This window comes from Mandrillus leucophaeus, unplaced genomic scaffold (assembly GCF_000951045.1).
Source record: "Mandrillus leucophaeus isolate KB7577 unplaced genomic scaffold, Mleu.le_1.0 Scaffold55, whole genome shotgun sequence".
Classification (NCBI taxonomy): Eukaryota; Metazoa; Chordata; class Mammalia; order Primates; family Cercopithecidae; genus Mandrillus; species Mandrillus leucophaeus.
The window spans coordinates 5,070,125-5,090,206 of NW_012105919.1; the positions used below are offsets into that span (position 1 = coordinate 5,070,125).

General features: G+C 46.8%; 1 protein-coding gene across 2 annotated transcripts in view; it reads right to left on the bottom strand.

Moving 5' to 3' along the window:
• The window catches only part of RBM19 (RNA binding motif protein 19), a 158,507-nt gene extending 150,386 nt beyond the window's left edge, over positions 1–8,121 (bottom strand). For both annotated transcript variants that reach the window (XM_011997927.1, XM_011997926.1), the window contains exons 1-5: positions 7,945–8,121; positions 4,004–4,186; positions 1,869–1,988; positions 1,675–1,713; positions 893–1,085 (exon numbers count right to left, since the gene is read on the bottom strand). In XM_011997927.1, coding sequence (XP_011853317.1) covers positions 893–1,085; positions 1,675–1,713; positions 1,869–1,988; positions 4,004–4,186; positions 7,945–8,094 — 685 coding nt within the window. In that variant the 5' untranslated portion in view covers positions 8,095–8,121. The remainder of the gene's footprint in view (positions 1–892; positions 1,086–1,674; positions 1,714–1,868; positions 1,989–4,003; positions 4,187–7,944) is intronic.
• Between the last annotated feature and the right edge of the window lie 11,961 nt (positions 8,122–20,082).

Sequence of the window (20,082 nt, forward strand, 5' to 3'; positions counted from 1 at the left end):
GACACTTTTCAGAGTAGGTACAGGACGGTCAGTCTCTGCTTAACACCTTCCAGGGGTTTCTGGATGCTCAGGGTGAAACTCAAGCTCCTCATCACGGACGGCTGCGTGGGCTTCTCCCACTGTCTCCTCCTGCTCCAGCCATCCCAACCCACATCAAGCCCCTCAAGCCCATGCATTTTCCTTTCCTCTGTGTCTTTGCTGTTCCCCTGCCTGGAACCCCTTTCTTCTCCCCTCCCCTACCATGTCCCACTAAGTCCCCTGAGTTCCTCGGATGTGAACTTAGCACAGAAACATTACCAGGCATAACTGCACTAAATGCACATCCTCTCACCTTCAGACCCAAATACACTCCCAGCTCTCCACCGAGCAAGTACTCTCCTGTGTTGCAGTTGCTCCCTTGCCCACCAGGCCTCCCCCTACACCACAAACCCCTTCTGAGAACAAAGGCTCACTCCTTTACCTCCTCAGGGAGGCCTTCCCTGATAACTCTCCTGTTCCGCTTTCCTGCTTTCTCTCTGTAGCATTCATCATCCTCTGATATACCCGACAGTGGACTTAGCTGCTTATTGTTCCTCTCCACAACCATAATCACAGCTCCATGGGGGAACAGACCCTTCTGTCTTTTGCTTATCAACATGGTCCCAATGCCTGAAGTATGCCTGGCAGATAGTAGGTGCTCAAGAAATATTTGTTGAGTGATTGACTGACTGACTGAATACCCAAGTAGGATCAGTGAAGGCCGACGCACCTGCAGAGGGATCATCACCCCCACTGGAGAGCTCAAGGGCTCACCTGACTCCTAGAGTCTGGTACAGAGGGGTCCCCAGTGCCGACGAGCCCGATGGCAAGCACAGGTCCGTGCACATGGAGCACACAGTCCCCATGCCCTCACCTTCCAGGTCCTCCCCGGCTCCCTCCTCCTCACTCTCCTGCCCAGAATCGGAGTCGAAGTTCAGGTAGTCGCTGGCCGGCTTGCTCTTCCCTTTCGAGGACTCAGCATCCAGCCCATCGTTCGCCCAAGTGGCTGCCTGTGCCCGCCTCTGATGAACTGACAGAAACTCCTGGAACTCTGTGTCCTCCTTCAGCTGGTGGCACCAGAACCCGGGCAGCAGGGACACGGGAAAAACAGAGAGGAAGAGGCAGAGAAGGCTCAGGTGGGGCTTGATCTTTCTGACTCTTAGGAGGGTGAGAAGATCCCTCAAGCTCATTTCCCCCATTCTCTAGAGGACCCCGAGGTTCAGCTGGGTCAGTTCTGAGGAAGGCAGAGTTGACTTCTCACCAGACAAAACTAAGAGGACATGAAGACAAGGCCAGGGGAGACCAGAGGCACAGCTCTCTGCTTCCCAGGGCCAGCCTCCATCCTCTCCAGCCTCTTCCCTCTCCCAGCCTCCACCCTCTCCAGCCTCCTACCTCTCCAGTCTCTTCCCTTTCCCAGACTCCTCCCTCTCCCAGCCTCCACCCTCTCCAGCCTCCTCCCTCTCCAGTCTCTTCCCTTTCTCAGACTCCTCCCTCTCCCAGCTTCCGCCCTCTCCAGCCTCCACCCTCTCTAGCCTCCTTCCTCTTCACCCTCTTCAGCCTCTACCCTCTCCCAGCCTCTACCCTCTCCAGTCTCCACCCTCTTCCACCTGCTGCCCACCCTCCCTCCCTCCCTCTTGGGCAACAGGACAGACTCACCTTCTCCAGTTGACTTGCCACCTTTTTCTTCTTCTCGTCCTGAAAACAGAAGGCACAGAGAGGGAGGGTCACACAGATGAAGACAGCTGGGAAACAGAACTGCATTGACTTGGGAGGGCCCATCTTCGGGAACCAAAAGGGAGTGACTACCCTGCTGGCACTGGGGACAGAGGCCAGAGTGACCCTTTACATACTTTCTTAATTTCTGGAGTAGTAGAGTCTTTTGGAGGCTGCTTGGGCTGGCTTGGTTTCTGGGCATGTTTGCTCCAGGCTCTGGGTTTGGCCGGGTCCCCAAATGACTTGCAGAACTCCACCTGTGTGGGAAAAGAGCCACGGCACCCAGGTGTTAGGTGCTGCCCTTCGGCACCTGGGAGCTCGGGCATTTTAGACAACTGCCACTGCCTAGCTGAGTTTGCTGAAGTAGATTACACATCGCCCCTTAGCCTGGGCTTTCTTCTTCAAGTCTAGAATGTAATACTTTAACAGTCTATCAGTATGAGTCTGTAATACTGTAATGGTAATAGCTGCCACTTACTGAGGAATTCCACATACCAGGTACTGTCTAAAGTGCTCTGCAAGTACTGATACACTGAGCCTCTCACATCAGTGACAGCTACGACTTTCTATAATTCAGATCAAGAAACTGAAGCATCAAGAAGTCAATTGCTCTGGGTTGCCCAGGTAGTAAGTGACAGAGTAAAGACTGGCACTCAGGGGGTCTCTGGGCTCTGGAACCTGAGTTCTTAACCATCCACTCTACAGGGTGGCGAGATGACCTGGGCCAAGCACTCAATCAGGCTCTGGGCAGGGCAATGCGGGGCAGTGGCTACCAGGGTTACCCCACACTGCCATGGGTTAATTATCATAAAGTGAGCTCCTCTGGCTCCAGCGAACAATTCTAGAGTGATAGGGACAGTGGGGTGACCACTGGAGGGACGGAAGAGTACTGGAGACCCAGTCTGAGCTGATGCACCATTCAGGCCCTAAAACCTCCAATACACTCCTCTGAGAGGACTTTGAGAGCGCTGGTTATTCAGGCATCCACCACTGCCAGCCACTCCCAGCCACGGTTAAGGCTGACGCTGGTCAACCAACCACTGCCCCTAGGGGAAGGAGCTGCCATCTGGTTGCAATCCTTTTTAAGACACAGGGTCTCACTCCATTGACCAGGCTGGACTGCAGTGGCATGATCATAGCTCACTGCAGCCTCAAACTCTTGGGCTCAAGAGAACCTCTTGTCTCAGCCTTCTGAATACCTAGGACTGCAGGCACATGTCACCATGCCCGGCTAATTTTTTTTATTTCTGTAAAGACGCAGTCTTGCTATGTTGCACAGGCTGGTCTTGAAATCCTGGCCTCAAGTGATCCTCCCACCTCAGCCCCCCAAAGTGCTGGCATAGGCATAAGCCACCACACCTGGCCAGTTACAATCTCTTTTGTGCACACTTTCAAAACAGGCTTGTTATTTCTATAATAATGACATGTACGCATGGTACAAAATTCAAATAATATACAAAAGTACAATGAAAGTTAAAAAAAAAGTACTCCAATTCCTATCGCTCATAGAGAGGAATGATTAGTATTTTGGTACAAATACTATCCTATGGCCTTCTATGCATTTATCATACATGTATGGAGGAATACGATTGTGTCTAAATGGGATCACATGAAACATACATGTATTTGTCCATCATCTGTTTTTTCCTTCTCAAAAAGCGTTAGAGATGTTTTTACGAAGTCACACTAAATACACGAGTGACCTAAAGTGGAGTCCCCTCCTGCAGGAAGCTTTCCTGACTCCTCCCTGGTCAGGCTAGAGATCTTTGTTCTCCCACAGTCCCTGAGGCTCACCTCATCATAGCACTGATGTCACTGAGCCAAAGCAGCCTACTGACCTATCAGCCCCCTGCCTGCCCAGAGGCAGCTGGCTCCGTGAGGACAGGGGCTGAGACGTCACCTTTTTCTCTAAATTCCCAGCATCACTGAGTGCTTGCTAAATGCATGAGTGAATGGATGAGGTAGAGCTGTGGTTCTCAAGGTGTGGGCCTCAGACCAGCAGCATGGGTGTCACCTGAGGGCTTGCTGGATGTGTGAATTCTTGGGTCCTGCCTCCATGCACTGAATCAGATGCTCTGGGGACGGGCCCAGGAAGCTGTTATAACAAGCTCTCAGGTGACTGGTATGCACATGAAAGTGTGTGAATCAGTGAGGAAGAAGACCAAAGACATCACAAACTGAAGAGGGATGGTCTTTGAACTCAAGTGTTGAGTGAAAGATCAAACAACGTCACACTCGACAGCAGGTAAGGGTGAGACTCCCGCCCACTCACTGTGATCCGGGATGTGTCGATGAAGCTCTTGTGGAAATGCTTCAGTGCCTTTTGGGCCTCTTCCTCGGACTTGAAGCCAATAAAGCCAAACTTGCGGAACTTGCCATCTTTGGTGAACTTCAGACTGCAGTCTGTCAGCGTGCCGAAGGCGGCAAACAGGTGCCTGAAACGCTCCTCCTTCATCTAGGACAGAGGGAGAGGAATGAGACAAACTGGAACGTCCTCAGAGCAAGGGGACGAAATGGGCTGGAAACCTGAGGTCATGAGATTCTCTAAGGGTGGCCTTAGATGAAGAGGGGCAGAGTGTGCTTTTCTAGCCACAATAGGTTCCAGCTGTGACTCTAGCATGAGTTGTGTGGCCTTGAGAAAGTCCCTTAACCACTCACTGATGTGGAAATCATGACTCATAATGGCTGCAAATGACATCTTCCTACCCTATGGGGCTCCTATGAGGATAAGACCAATTACAGAGGTAGTATTACATCTGCTACATAGTAGACACCTAATAAATACTTGTCGGAATAAATGAATGAATGAACAGGCAGGGTAAGCTCTATATATCTTTGTCAATGAAGCCTCCCACAAAAAGATGCCCACATCCTAATCCTTGGAACCTGTGGATATGTTACCTTACATGGCAAAAGGGACTTGGCAGGTGTGACTGATGTGGAGATGGGGAGATGACCTGGATTATGCAGCCAGGCCCAATGTCACCTCATGGGTCCTTACGAGAGGGAGGCAGGAAGATGAGAGAAGATGAAAACAGAGAAGATTGGAAGATGTTATCCTATTGGCTCCAAAAATGGAGTACATAACCATGAGCCAAGGAAGGCAGGTGCTTCTAGAAGCTGAAAAAAGGCAAAGGGACAGATGCTCCTATAGAGCTTCCCAGAAGGACTGCAGCCCTGATAAAGCCTCGATTTTAGGATTTCTGACCTGCAAAACTGTAAGATAACAAATTTGGATTGTTTAAGCCAGTAAGTTTGTGCGAATTTGCTATAGCTGCATTAAAAAACTAACACACTAATATTATAATTTGGTCAAGAAGCCCCATCCTATGGAAAACAGGCTCCTGGCTTCTCACCATCTTCACTGCAGCCAGGCTACCCTCACAACTCAGTTTTCTAAGCAGATACTGGGAGATTAGTGTGTGTGGTAGTGGAGTTGAGGGGACATTCAGGGCCCACAAACAGTCAAAACAAGTTTAAAAATGCAAGAAGCTAGAGGCCTTGGCAGTCCAACTAGAAGATGACATTTTCTGAGGTAGCTTCTTACTAACTGATCTCATCAAAATCTCAATCACACTGTGAGTTAGGAATTTTTATCCACATTTTATAGAGGAGAAAATGAAACTCATAAGGGATAAATGATCTGCCCAAGGCCTACAGAATCAAGGTTTGTGACTCAATTCAGAAATATAGAAGACAGTGAATTCAAGTCCTCAGTGCCTGGGAGAGACCAGGCTCAAGTCTGAATCCATCATTCCTTTGTCAAAAACCTTTTGGTGACTTTCTGGCACCAAAGTCTTAAGGACAAGCATCTAAAGAAAAACATGCAATTCTTCAAGATCTGCCCCGACTAACCTCTTCAGCACTACGTTTGCCAAACTCCTCACAGCCTTCTCACCTCTGAGGTTTTACTTTTGTTGTCCCCTCTGGGTCACATTTCCCAAGACAGGCCCTGGCTAACTCCTCATTCTCAGTTCAAACATCTCTTCCAAGAGGTTTTTCTTAGATGCCTTAGGTGGACGAGATAACCAACCCTCACTGTGCTCCCATAGCACCCTGTTCATATTTCAGTGAGGCACCTTGCAGCATAATGATCTGGTGCCTCTCTTTTCTGCTAGCCTGCAAGTTCCGTTAAAAATAAGGACCCAAGCTTATCCACCTCTATCTACAGTGTCGGCAATATCACAAGTACTCACTACTAAATATTTGTTGAAAAATAATTAAGACCAGTGCAGGCAATCATGGTAAGAGAGAGTCAGGTGTAGCAGTGAGGAATGCAAATTCTAGAAAAAGATTGCTCAATTCAACCCCTGCTCTATAAATTACACCAGTGTGTGAGCTCAGGCAAATCCCGGTACCTCTCTGCATCTTGGTTTCTTTACCTTTAAAATGGACGTAAACATAAAACTTACCTCACAGGGATGAGGTGAGGATTAAATGTTACTTTACCTAAAGCACCTGGAACAGTGCCTGGCACATAGTAAACTCTCCAAGTGTCAGCTGCAACTGCCCTTGTTTTTGTTATTCTTTCATTCATGAGATAAGACAAACAATAAGAGAGTCAACTACACCGTGAAGTGCAACAAAGCTGAATTTGGGAAGAAAAGGAAGTGCAGCCATGCTAAAATAGGTATTTTTAAGTATACTGCTCAGAGATGATGACAGAAGAATTAAAAACAAAAATATTACAGACACTGGAGGGGAGGAACAGATGATCTAAATTCCTTATTTTTCATAGTTGAGGCCTAGCAGAGAGTCACTGGGGCAGGCAGGTCAAAAGGAGGAAGGTACACTCCTTCAATATACAGAGATACATGTGAGGGGTCCCAAAAACAAATCAATGAAGACGGTTACTCCTGGACAGAGAGGGAAGGTAGGACAGAGCAAAGACTTTGCTACTCATGATATACATTACTATACTGCTTGAATTTTGAAAACCGTGTGTTACAAAGTTCCTTTGTCCCACCTGACAAAGGGGGAAAAAAAAAGGAAAGGAAAAAACTCACAACATTAAAACAGAAATGGGGGCCAGGTGCAGTGGCTTAGGCGTGTAATCCCAGCACTCTGGGTGGCCGAGGTGGTGGATCACCTGAGGTCAGGAGTTCGAGACCAGTTTGGCCAACATGGCGAAACCCCATGTCTCTACTAAAAATACAAAAATTAGCTGGGCGTAGTGGCCCGTGCCTGTAGTCCCAGCTACTTGGGAGGCTGAGGCAGGAGCATCGCTTGAACCTGGGAGGCAAAGGTTGCAGTGACTGGAGACTGCCGAGATTGCGCCACCACACTCCAGCCTGGGCGACAGAGCCAGACTCCATTTCAAAACAAAACAAAACAAAACAAAAAACAAACAAACAAAAAACCATGCGAGAGAGAGAGAAAAACAAAGGATATAAGACAAACAATGATAAGAGAATCAACTATACAGTGAAGCACAACAAAGCTGAATTTGGGAGGGAAAGGAAGTGCAGCTATGCTAAAAATCCTCATCCCACAAAGCGAGGCATCAAGAAACACTGTCTAACCTGATGGATGGATCAGTAATCCATTTAAAAAAAAGAAAAAAAAAAAGCGACAAAAAGAAAAAAGGATGATCCATTCGAGTCCACCGCATCTAATCATCTAGTATTACGTACATTCACCTATTTTGCCTACCATGTGTCGAGTTCTGTGCTGGGCTCTAGCGAAACAAAAAAGTATGGCTGGGTCATCACTCCCCACTTACTAGATAAATGCTGTAAAGCCCTTTACCCACTCCGTATTCCTACTTGCCCTAAGGATGGGAGTGGGAATTGGAACGCAGGTCCGCAGATTAATATTCCCTATGTCTTCCCCAACAGTCTCCAGACTGGGAGAGGAATATAAATACAGTGTTGGACAATGTCCCAGGTCAACAACTAAAAAACAGTGATCGAATGAAAGAGGTTGTGGGAGCAGGGCATTCGCCACAAGGTGGGAGTTGTCACCTCCCCGGGAAGAGTTGGGTTAGGAGTCAGGTACCAAACAACCAGTTGTGAAACCGTAAGCAATCACTATTCCGCTTTCCCCGGGATCAAATGGGGATAAGCCCAGGATCCCGCCCTTTTTGAGTTCGGAATTGGCCCGGAGTCCTGCCCCAGAGCAAAAAATCTTCCATTACCTCCAGGCATCTCTTCCCTACCTCACAGATCCCGGCTGGTCTCATTTCAGATTCCCAACTCCTGCCCCTGCACTCACCCCATTCGGGAGATTCTTCACGATCAGTCGCGACATGGCGCAGGGGCCCTGCTGTTTTGATTCCAACACAACTGGACAGCGTCTTCCACCAACAACTTTCACGCTACCGCCCTGGGCGCCGCCATTTTTGCCGAGCCGGAACACAATCATGTGGCTGAGACCTCGGCCTGATCTGTCCGGAAGTAGGCGTGGCTAAATCAAAGCCACTCAGGGAAGTCACACCCTACAAGGGGTGGGCCCGGGCGCTTGCATTTTGCGCAGGCGCAGGGTTTTGGGCGGATTCTGGAGACGCCAATGCAGCGGCGAAGGCAGCAGGGGGCGCCGGTCCCTAACGTGCGCTGGGTCCGCTCGGTGTTAAGGGTCGCGCCAACAGGGCAGTCGCGTTCTCACCGTTTTCCTACTTTATTTTTATTATTGAGCCCTAGGACTGCCCTGAGAACGGGGGCAAGATTAGGGACCCTTGCGTTCCTCGTAGAAATGGGGAAAGTGAAGCTTAGAGAGATTGCCAGCCAACATAAATCAAGTATTGAGCCTTTGGTGTAAATACTTGGAATGAGCATGTTGGAAATAAAGGCTCTCATTTTGCAGGCAGATAAACTGGGAATCGTGCGTGTAAAGCAGCTTGCTCAAAGTCTTATAACTATGAATTGGAAAGTCAGATTCGAACTAGGGGCTGCCTAGGGCCCTACAATGAGTCTCTACGCCTTCAACCCCGACACCACAAGCATTTTGCCTCCCTTCCTAATGTTTGGAACTCTCAGCTGGCCGATCTTCTAGCTGAGAGATCTTGGCCAAAATGGCCTCTGAGCCTTTGTGTCTACTTCTGTAAAATGGAAATAATTCTTTATTATGCTAGGGGTTAAGGAGGTGAGAATGTAAAAGGGATGTTATCTTCCTATTGCTTCTCTGAACATTCTCAGTACCCACTCTTGGATGGAGACAGCCCGTGAAAACCCCTATTTTCGTTCTTGAATGACAGTATTTCCTTTCCGTTTCCCCACAGTGCCTCAGCTGCACTGGACGTTGCTCCCACGCTTTTGCAATTTCCTTCACCTAAAAGACATTCCCTCCTCACTTCTTATTGTTAACAGCTTTATCACAAACCATACAATTCACCCACTTAAAGTGCACAATTAAACGGTGCTGAGTATATTTACAGAGGTGTGCAGCCATCACCACAGTCAATGCTAGGACATTTTCATTACCCCAAAAGAAACACCGCACCCTTTAGCTATAATCTGCCCATTCTTCCCTCTCCCTTCCCCCTGATAACCACTAATCTACTTTCTGTCTCTATGGATTTGTCTATTATGGACATTTCATATAAATGGAATAATACAATATGTAGTCTTTTGTGACTGACTTCTTTCACTTAGCATAATGTTTTCAAGGTTGTTCCATGTTGCAGCATGAATCAGCACTTTATTTATTTGTTTATTTATTTGAGACAGTTTCTGGCTCTGTCACCCCTACTGGAGTGCAGTGGCACAATCTCAGCTCACTGCAACCTCTGCCTCCCAGGCTCAAGCCATCCTCCCACCTCAGTCTCCTGAGTAGCTGGGACTACAGGCACATGCCACCATGCCTGGCTAATTTTTTTTTTTTCTTTTTTTGGTAATTTTTTGGTAAACACGAGGTTTCAACATGTTACCCAGGCTGGTCTTGAATTCCTGGGCTCAAGCAATTCACCTGCCTTAACATTTCAAAGAGCTGGGATTACAGAAGTGAGCCACCACACTTTTTTTGCTGAAGAGTATTACATATATGGATGTACTACATTTTATTTATTCATCAGTTGATGGGCATTTGGGTTGTTTCCACCTTGTGGCTATTGTGAATAATCTGACTGTGAACTCTTACCTATAAGTTCCTGTGTTGGCATATGTTCTTATTTCTCTTGGCTATATTCCTAGGAGTAGGATTGCCTGATCATATGGTAACTCTATACTTAACCTTTTAGAACCTGCTAACCTGTTATCCAAAATGGCTTCCCCATTTGACATTCCTAGCAGCAGTATATGAAGGTTCAAATGTCTCCACATCTCCTCCAATGTTTGTTATTGGTCTTTATAATAATAGCCATTCTCGTGGGTGTACAGTGGTGACTCAATATGGTTTTGATTTGCATTTCCCCGATGACTAATGAAACAGCATCTTTCATGTGCTTTTGGCCACTGGAATATCTTTCTGAACCCACTCCCATCCCCTCTCTAAGACCAGCTCAAGCATGGCGTCCTCGAATATGCCTCTTTCCTACTGAGACCCAAATGCAGGGAGCTCATACGTCTGCCACAGCATAAACCTACAGAAATCGCTGGTGAGGAGCACACAGTGTAGGTTCAGAGTTATAGATGAGGCCACTTGTTCTCTCCACATTATATTGCCAAAGGGGCGTCCTTTGATCTATCTTTGCAAAGCATCACACCGGGCACCAGGAAGAGACAGGTAATAGGAGTTCATTAAATGCTAATTGTAAATTAAGGTCTGTCCGTTCAACAGAATTCCATGCAGTTGTTAAAAAACAGGTAGGTATGTAGCTATAAATGTTTTTGAAGGAAATGCATCAGTCAGCAGGACGCAGATGTATACTCAAAAAGATTTAATGAAAGAAAATCTGGACAAGAAGCTATTTACGGAAGTGTGGGCAGTGTAATGGGATGAATGATCCCCCGTCCCCTCACCACCACACACACTGGGGGCATCCTGACCCCTGGAAGCTGTAAATGTGACTTTATTTGCAAAAAGGGTTGTATTAGTTTGTTCTCACGCCGCTAATGAAGACATACCCGAGACTGGGTAATTTATAAAGGAAAGAGATTTAATGGACTCACAGTTCCACATGACCAGGGAGGCCTCACAATCATGGTGGAAGAGCGAGGGATGTCTTACATGGTGGCAGGAAAAGAGAAAATGAGAACCAAGTGAAAGGCTTTCCCCTTATAAAACCATCAGATCTCGTGAGACTTATTCACTACCATGAGAACAGTGTGGGGGAAACCACCCCCGTGATTCAATTATCTCCCACCGGCTCCCTCCCAGGACACATGGGGATTATGGGAGCTACAATTCAAGATGAGATTTGGTGGGGACACAACCAAACCATATCAAGGGTCTTTGCAAATGTACTTAAGGATCTCAAAATGAGATCATCCTGAATTATCCTGGTAGACCCTAAATCTAGGACCCTTTTAAAGGACACACAGAAAACGTCATGTGAAGGTGGAGGCAGAGTCTGGAGTGATGCAGTCACAAGTCAACGAAGACCTGGAAGCTGGAAGAAGCAAGGAAGGGTTCTCCCCTGGAGGTTTTGGAGGGAGCATGGCCCTGCTGGTACTTTGGGGGCTTCTGGCCTCCAGAAATGTGACAGAATAACTTTGCATTGTTATGCCATCTAATTTGTGGTAATTTGAGACAGCAGCTACAGAAAATGAATACGGAAGGGTTAAGGGAACCAACAAAGGACGGTCAAACCACAGGGCCCAGCAACAGTGGGGAGCTATCACCACCCCTGGGGCTGAAGGGCAGAGCGGGACATGTCATCCCAGGGCCTCAGTGATGCCAGAAGCTGTGGAAGGGGGGCGTGCTTTAAGGACTAGAGCTATAGAGAGATACAGCCACTGTGGAACCACAGGTGTGTGTGTGTCAGGAATAAATACCCTGTCGCCTCTTTCTCTTTCCAACTGTAGTTTCCTGCTGGAGCCTCCCTTTGGCTGAACCAACGGGAAGCTGGAGGCATGGTCACAGGTGTTGCAGTGCACACAGATTGCATCTGGGGCACAGAGCAGAGTGGAGGAGCAGGCTCGGGGAACAGGAGATGGGGTGTTGGAGAGGAACTAGCACATGGGACAATCTCCAAAATATATTGTTAAGTGAAAACCAGCCATGTACTAAGTAATTTATTACGTATGCTGTCACTTAGGTTAAAAAAAGAAAACGGGAGGGAGGTGGGCGAGGATACATAGATACTTGTCGTGTTTGTTCGACAGGGTACTCGTAAATTTCCAAATTTATTGTCTTGCAGTTCTGAAGGCTAGAAGTTCAAGATGAAGGTGTTGGCAGTGCTGGTTCCTTCTGAGAGCCATGAAGGTGAATCTGTTCCTCCCTGTCTCACTTCTGATGGTGTGCTGACAATCTTTGATACTCCTTGGCCTCTAGACACGTCACCCCAATCTCAGCCTTCATCTCCACATGACAGTCTCCCTGTGTCCACGAGTTTGTGTACAAACTTCCCCATTTTATAAACACAACGGTCACATTGGATTAGAGCTCATCCTAATGACCTCATTTTAACATAGTTACTTCTGTAAACTGTTTCCAAACAACGTCACTTTGTGAGATATGAAAGGTTAAGACTCCAGCATAGGAATTTGGAGGGGACACTATATATGACTTATGTAAGCAAAGGTGATCTCAAAAGATATGTGAGGAAGTGGTAACAGCAGTTGCTTCTGGGGAGGGGACTGAGGAAGTGGGTATATGGATGGATGGAAATGTCGTTTACCTTGAGTAACCTCTTGTAATTTTGATATTTCATTATGAAAAAATTATTTATTATTTTTAATACTAAAAATGTTAATCATGTATAAACTACATCTGCATGTATTTATACTTAACTATAGGGTAAAGTCAACAAGCATGTGTATTAATTGTGGTCATTTCTGAAGGATGGCTTTGGAGGGGTGAAATTGTAGGGAGACTAATAAATCTTTATGTATCTATTTTGGGTTTTGTCTTTTTTTTTTTTTGAGACAGTAACTGGGATTATAGGTGCACACCACCATGCCTGGCTAATGTTTTGTATTTTGAGTACAGATGGGGTTTCACTATGTTGGCCAGGCTGGTCTCAAACTCTAGACCTCAAGTGATCCACATGCCTCGGCCTCCCAAAGTGCTTGGATTACAAGCATGAGTGACTGTGCCCGGCCTTTTTTTTTTTTTTTTTTGAGACAAGGTCTTGCTCTGTCGCCCAGGCTGGAGTGCAGTGGTGTGATCATGGATTACTGCTGCCTCGACCTCCTGGGCACAAGTGATCCTCCTTCCTCAGCCTCCTAAGTGGCTGGGACTACACGCATGAATCACCACACCCAGTTAATTTTTAAATTTTTTTGAAGAGACAGGGTCTGGCTTTGTTGCCCAGGCTGGTCTCAAATTTCTGGGCTCAAGTGATCCTCTCGCCTTGGCCTCCCAAAGTGCTGGGATCACAGGTGCACGCCACTGTGCCTGGTCTGTATATGTTTTAAACCAGAGATTGGCAAACTTTTTCTTAAACAGCCAGAGAGTAAGTATTTCAGGCTTGGTGGGCTATGTGGTCTCTAATGCAACGACTCCACCCTGCTGCTGTATTTTGAACACATCCAGAGCTAACATGTGTGGCCATGTTCCAATAAAACTTTATTTACAAAACCAGGAAGCTACCCAATGAGCTGTAGTTTTAAGTTACAGGATTATGGGGTGTATTGGTTTTCTATGGCTTCTGTATTAAATTACCAGAAACTGGATGGCTTCAAACAACAGAAATGTATTCTCTTGCAGTTCTGGAGGCCAGGAATTTAAAATTAAGGTGTCAGCAGGGCAGTGGCCTGTCCAAAGGCTCAAGGTGGGAGGATCCTTTTTTGTCTCCTCCAGCTTCTGGTGGCAGTAGGTATTCCTTGGCTTGTGGCTGCATAGCTCCCATGTCTGCCTCTGTTTTCACATGACCTTCTCCACTCTGGTGTCTGAGTCAGATCCACCTCTCTATGCTTCCTCTTAGCAGGACACCTGCCATTGAGCTTAGGGCCCACTGTAAATCCAGGTCAATCTCATCTCGAGATCCTTAGCTAATTATATCTGCATAGACCCTTTTTCCAAAAAGAGTCACATTCACAGGTTTTGAGGATTAGGATGTAGGCATATCTTTTTGGGGGCTGCTATTCGACCCATGAGATCTGCTTGCTTTGTAGTAGTTTACTCTGAAGATCAGATTTCACCCTCTCTCTGTCTTGTGTAGACTTTGTCTATTCAATTAAAACACACATGCATGTAAAAATGTACCCTCAAGCCTGGAGTCAATGACTTACGGGTCACTGTTTCAAAGTCAACAGATATTTATTGTTATGTCTTTAATTAAATAATAACTGGAGGGTTGTTTCCTGCACACTGTGATATTTAACAGATATTTATTGATATGTGATATGAATTAAATGACAACTGGGGGGTTGTTTGCTGCAAACCGTGACCCTGGCTAGGGTGGGCTGAGGCAGGCTTTATGAGGCAGCTCTGAGATATTAGCCTTTTACAAGAGGGCCAATGTTGCCCAGCCAGTCCTAGTTTCACGTACTTTTATTATTTTCATGAACTGCCTTTATTAAAATGTACAATTCAATGTAGCCTGCCCTAAAAAATTTCACAAATCAGAAGGTCTTTCAAAGGTATTAAAAGAAAATGGAATGCCCATTACGAATCCCCACATCCCAATTCTGGGTCCAGAAAATATGGTCACCACATGTGTGGGGAGGAGGGACCATTCTCAGGTTATATATTCCCGTGCATTTAATAAGCAGCCACGTTATAACATTATTATTAGTCTTCCTGCTCTCCAGCCTTCCTGTTTTGTCTCCTGCCTCCTTTTTTCTCCCAGCAGAACTAAGCCAGAGGCACCTCGATGCCACCAGGCTGGGCTCTCCAATTATACCTAGATTTTTAAAAAATTCAGTCCGGTCTAAGCCAGCTCCATCCCTGGGCTTCATCGTGTACTTCTTTGGGAGGCCGAGATGGAAGGATCCCTCGAGCCCAGGAATTCAAGACCAGCCTGGGCAACATAGTGAGATCCTGTCTCTACAAAAAAGTACAAAAATTAGTAAAGTGTGGTGGCACATGCCTGTAGACCCAGCTTCTTGGGAGGCTGAGGTGGGAGGATCACCTGAGCCCAGGAAGTTGAGGCTGCAGTGAGCTATAATTGTGCCCCCACACTCCAGCTTGGGCAACAGAGGGAGATCCTACCTCAAAAACAAAACAAAGCAAAAATCCCAAAACAAAAAGCATAAGTGTATGTACTTGAGGACGTGAGAGAAGTAGTGCCTGGTCCCTGAGGGAATTAACTTCCCAGCTGGAGAAAGACCAGTTATTGGGGAGGGATTCTAGAAGGTTCTAGAAGATAATGGAGAGGGGAGAGGAAAGCAAACTTGATTTCCTTCCTATGTCAGTTGGTCCCAGTGAGAGGGACCAATGGGCACCCAGCTGCTCTGACTAGAAACCTAGGGGTCGTCCTGAGCCCACCCCTCACTCACCAGCCTATGTCTAACCCATCATCAAGTTCTGCCAACCCCAATTTTTAAAGATTTGCCGAACACATCATCTTTTCCCTGTCTCCACTGCTATCAGGCTAGTCCAAGCACATATTGTATTCATTTCCTGCGGCTGCTGTAACAACCCCAAATTTAGTGGCTTAAAACCACACGCATTTATGATCTGCAGTCTGGACAGCAGAAACCCTAAAGCCGAGGGTGGCAGGGTGGTAGAGGCGGCAGCAGGGCTCTGGAGGCTGCAGGGGAGAACCTGTTTCCCTTAGCTCGTGGCTCCTGCCCCCATCCTCAAAGTTCTCTCTTTGACCCTCTGGTCTGTGGTCACATCTCCTCTTCGCTCTGACCCTCCTGCTGTACATTTATCACTACACTGGGCTCACCTGGATAATCCAGGGTTATCTCCTCATCTCAAGATCCTTAATTTATCAACTGAAAAAGTCCCTTTGCTGTAGAAGGCGATGTAGTTACAGGTCCCAGGGATTAGGACGTAGACACCATTGGCAGACGTTATTCAGCCTACCAAAACCATCATCCTGCCCATGTTATTCCAACAACACCCTCATTGGTCCCCTTGTTCTGTCTTTTACTTCTGCGGACTCTTTAAAACAAAAGCCAGACTGACCCGTGCCTTCTCTGCCGAAGCCTCCCAGTGCCCCTGGGGTCTGACCAAAAGAAGAAGGTGTCACCTCAGTCTCTGACTTTGCTTCATCCCGTCCAGCCTCCCTGCTTGTCCTTAACCCCCTCCTGGAGTCTTCTGCCCCAAGACCTTTGCAATCTGCTGTGTTCTCTGCCTGGAGCACCTTTCCCCCTCCATGGGTCCCCTCCCTTACTCACTTCCCTCAGGTCTCTGATCAAAGTTCATCTTCCCAGAAAAGCCCTTCCTGGCCACCATCTCTGAAAGGGCACCAACCACTCCATTCTACCCTACAGTCCGTTTTTTTCTGTTTTTCTTTTTCTTTTCTTGAGACAGAGTGTATTGCTCTGTTGCCAGGCTGGAGTGCAGTGGTGTGATCTTAGCTCACTGCAACCTCTGCCTCCCAGGTTTGAGCGATTGTCCTGTCCCAGCCTCCTGAGTAGCTGAGACTACAGGCGCATGCCACCACACTGGCTAATTTTTGTATTTTTAGTAGAGATGGGGTTTCACCATGTTGGCCAGGATGGTCTCGATCTCTTGACCTCGTGATCCACCCGCCTCGGCCTCCCAAAGTGGTGGGATTACAGGCGTGAGCCATTGCACCTGGCCTAGTCCATTTTTTCATCGTGTTATTATGACCTGGCATTTCTTACTTTTTATGTGTCTGTTGGTCTCTCCCAGTAGCAGCATTATCCACGAAAGCAGAGATTGCATCTGATTTATATACTGGGTGTCCCTGGCACCCAATCCTGTGCCCCACCAGACCCTCTGAGGCAAGACCTTTGGTTTGAATTGTTTTCTGACCCTTTATTGACCACACCTTGAGGAATTGACTCAATGGGTAACCATAGGTGCACTGCAAAAGATATTTTGGGTAAGGGTTGGGGGTTGGGAGAGAAAGGAGGAGGAAACTTTCCTTGCTTGGCATGAGATGGGCAGGGCGATGACGGCAGTTTCAAGAGGTGAAAATGTGCACGGGAACTGAGAATTCAGCTTTGTTCAGGGTGAGGGGTAATAGGGAGAAAGCTGTTGCTCTCTTGCCCCAATCCTTCTGTCCCTGCTGGGCATGGTTCAGAGGCACTGGGGAGGACTTGTAGAAATGTATCATATAGCTATGCTTACACATTAATATTTATTGCAACATTGTTTGCAATCACCAAGGATGGGCAATAGCCAAAATGCCCATCAATAGAGAACTGGTGAGACAGTGGATAAAATATCATGTAGATATTCAGAAAAGAATGAAGCAGTGCTCAGCTCTTGATTTCAAATCCATTCTTTAATAAAAAGGACCAGGGCTCTTTGGAGTAATGGCTATTTGTAGGGCTGGGGCAGGGAATACACAGGTGAACCTGGAGTATCTTGCAATGCCAAAAAGTAGGAACAAGTTCAAAACAAAATTTGTTCCCTAATGGGACACAAGAGCCAACTGAAAGGGCTTCCTGTGCCCAAGGCTGGAATATTTTGAGTAACAAAATAAATAATATGGCCAGGCACCGTGGCTCGCGCCGGTAATCCCAACACTTTGGGAGGCTGAGGCGGGTGGATCACCTGAGGTCGGGAGTTTGAGACCAGCCTGGCCAACATGGTGAAACACCATCTCTACTAAAAATATAAAAATTAGCCAGGCATGGTAGTAGGCACCTGTAATCCCAGCTACTCGGGACGCTAAGGCAGGAGAATTGCTTGAACCTGGGAGGTGGAGGTTGCAGTGAGTCGAGATAGCACCACTGTACTCTAGCCTGGGCGACAGAGCGAAACTCCGTCTCTAAATAAATAAATAAATAAAGTAGTATTGGATTATAACCCAAAGTACAAAACAAATATTCATAAGCCCAGTGATATAAATAAGTAATAGAAAATAAAATACATGTGGAGGATAGATAAATTGAGAATTTCAAATCATTTATGATAATACTTGTCCCTCAAGGCTGGGCATGGTGGCTCACAGCTTGTAATCCTGGCTCTTTGGGAGGCCAAGGCGGGAGGATTGCTTGGGCCCAGGAGACCAGCCTGGGCAACATGGCAAGATCCCATCTCTACAAAAAATAGAAAATTAGCCAAGCATGGTGGTGTGCACCTGTAGGCCCAGCTACTTGGGGGGCTGAGGTGGGAGGATTGCTTGAGCCCAGGAGGTTGAGGCTGCAGTGAGCCATGGTTTCACCACTATACTCCAGCCTGGGCAACAGAGTGAGACCCTGTCTCAAAAAAAGAAGAAAAGAAGAAAAGAAGAAGAAGAAGGAGGAGGAGGAGGAGGAGAAGAAGAAGAAGAAACATCATTTCCAAGCCTTATGTGTGGGCTGTGCATCATGACTTCCAAAGACTGTATTACAGAAAAGGAGGGAGAAGAGTAGCTTTATGGTGGAGAAACCTGAGAAATGTGACCTGAGCCAGGTGGCTAAGGTTAAGATCAACAGAGGCAAGTCATGTTGACGTATGTACGCTTGATAGGAAATGACCGTTCACATCTGTGGTCATCCCCCCAGAGACCCACAACCAAAGTCTAATTTTGAGAAAACATCAGATCAACCCCCATTGAAGGACATCCTTCAAAATCCCTGGGCAGTGGCCCTCAACACTGTCAAGGCCGTTGAAAACAGGAGAAGTCTGAGGAACTGTCACAGCCAAGAAGAGCCTAAGGAATAAACAGAATATGGGATGCTGGGACAGAAAAAGGGCATTAGATACAAACAAACACACAAACAAACAAAATGTCTGAATAGAGCATGGACTTGAATGAATAGTAATGTATCAGTATTGGTTCATTAATTGGGATGAACATTCCAGAGTGATGCTGACAATAAGGAAATCTGGGTACAGGGAATTTGGGAACTCTCTGTAAGGTTTTCACAACTCTTCTGTAAATTTAAACTATTCCAAAATAGTTTATTAAATATTTCTTTTCTTGTTGTTTTTGCCCAGGCTGGAGTGCAGCGATGTGACCTTGGCTCACTGCAGCCTCCGCCTCCCAGGTTCAAGCGATTCTCCTGCCCCAGCTTCCCGAGTAGCTGGGATTACAGGCACGTGACACCACTCACACATAATTTTTGCACTTTTAGTAGAGGTGGGGTTTCACCGTGTTGGCCAGGCTGGTCTTGAACCCCTGACCTCAAGTGATCTGCCTACCTCCATCTCCCCAATGCTGGGATTACAAGTGTAAGCCACTGCACCTGATCTATTAGATATCTCTTAAAAGACATTTTGAAAGTGAAAAAAGAAGGGTGCAGTAATTCTGTATTTATAGATGTGTATTAATAGCCAAAGTATATTCCAAGTCATCAAGATAGCACACAGCTGCATCTTGCTTTTTTTGGCAACAATTCTGCAGGCTCACATGGTGCTGTGTCCTTTACAGTGCACCAAACTAAGAGGCATGTGACATCAATTTGCCTCAAAACTGATGATGATAACTTTACTTTTTATTTATTTTTTTTGAGACAGAGTCTCGCTCTGCCGCCAGGCTGGAGTACAGTGGCATGATCTCACTGCAACTTCCACCTCCCAGGTTCAAGCAATTCTCCTGCCTCAGCCTCCTGAGTAGCTGGGACTAAGGCATGCGTCACCAAGCCCAGCTAATTTTTGTATTTTTAGTAGAGACGAGGTTTCACCGTATTGGCCACGATGGTCTTGATCTCTTGACCTCGTGATCCATCCACCGTGGCCTCCCAAAGTGCTAGGAATACAGATGTGAACCACCGCTCCCAGCCTGTGATGGTAACTTTGATCGCTTGGCTGAGGGGTGCCTGCCAGGTTCCTCTTTTGTAAATTTTTTCTTTTTGTCATTAACAAGTAATCTATAGGTTTTTAGAAATGTTGTTAGTATGTAGAAAGGCTCAGAGAGAGTGCATTTTAGTTAATTTAGTTTAGTTTTTTTTTTTAAGGTGTACATAGGTCCTGAGGCAACCTTCTTCTCATCTGCTGACATACAGGGAAACGGAGGCCCGGAAAGCAGGAAACGCTTGCCCAAGATCACATTGTAGAGACCAAGGCCAGGTTCGAGTTTGGCTCCCTTTGCTTCTTGCTACCTGTGACCACCCCTAGGGGCCAGGAAGTGGAGCCAGTGGAGGGGGGTGCTAGAGATGGTTGCCCTGGGGTGTCACCATCTGCTATGTTGAGTGTCACCAATGTAGCCCAGCATTTCACTGCCCACCCCAAAAAGGCATCTCTGAAGGGCATCCTCCTACTCCCAGGCAACTGCAGAGGAGCCTCAAGGGAGAATCCAAG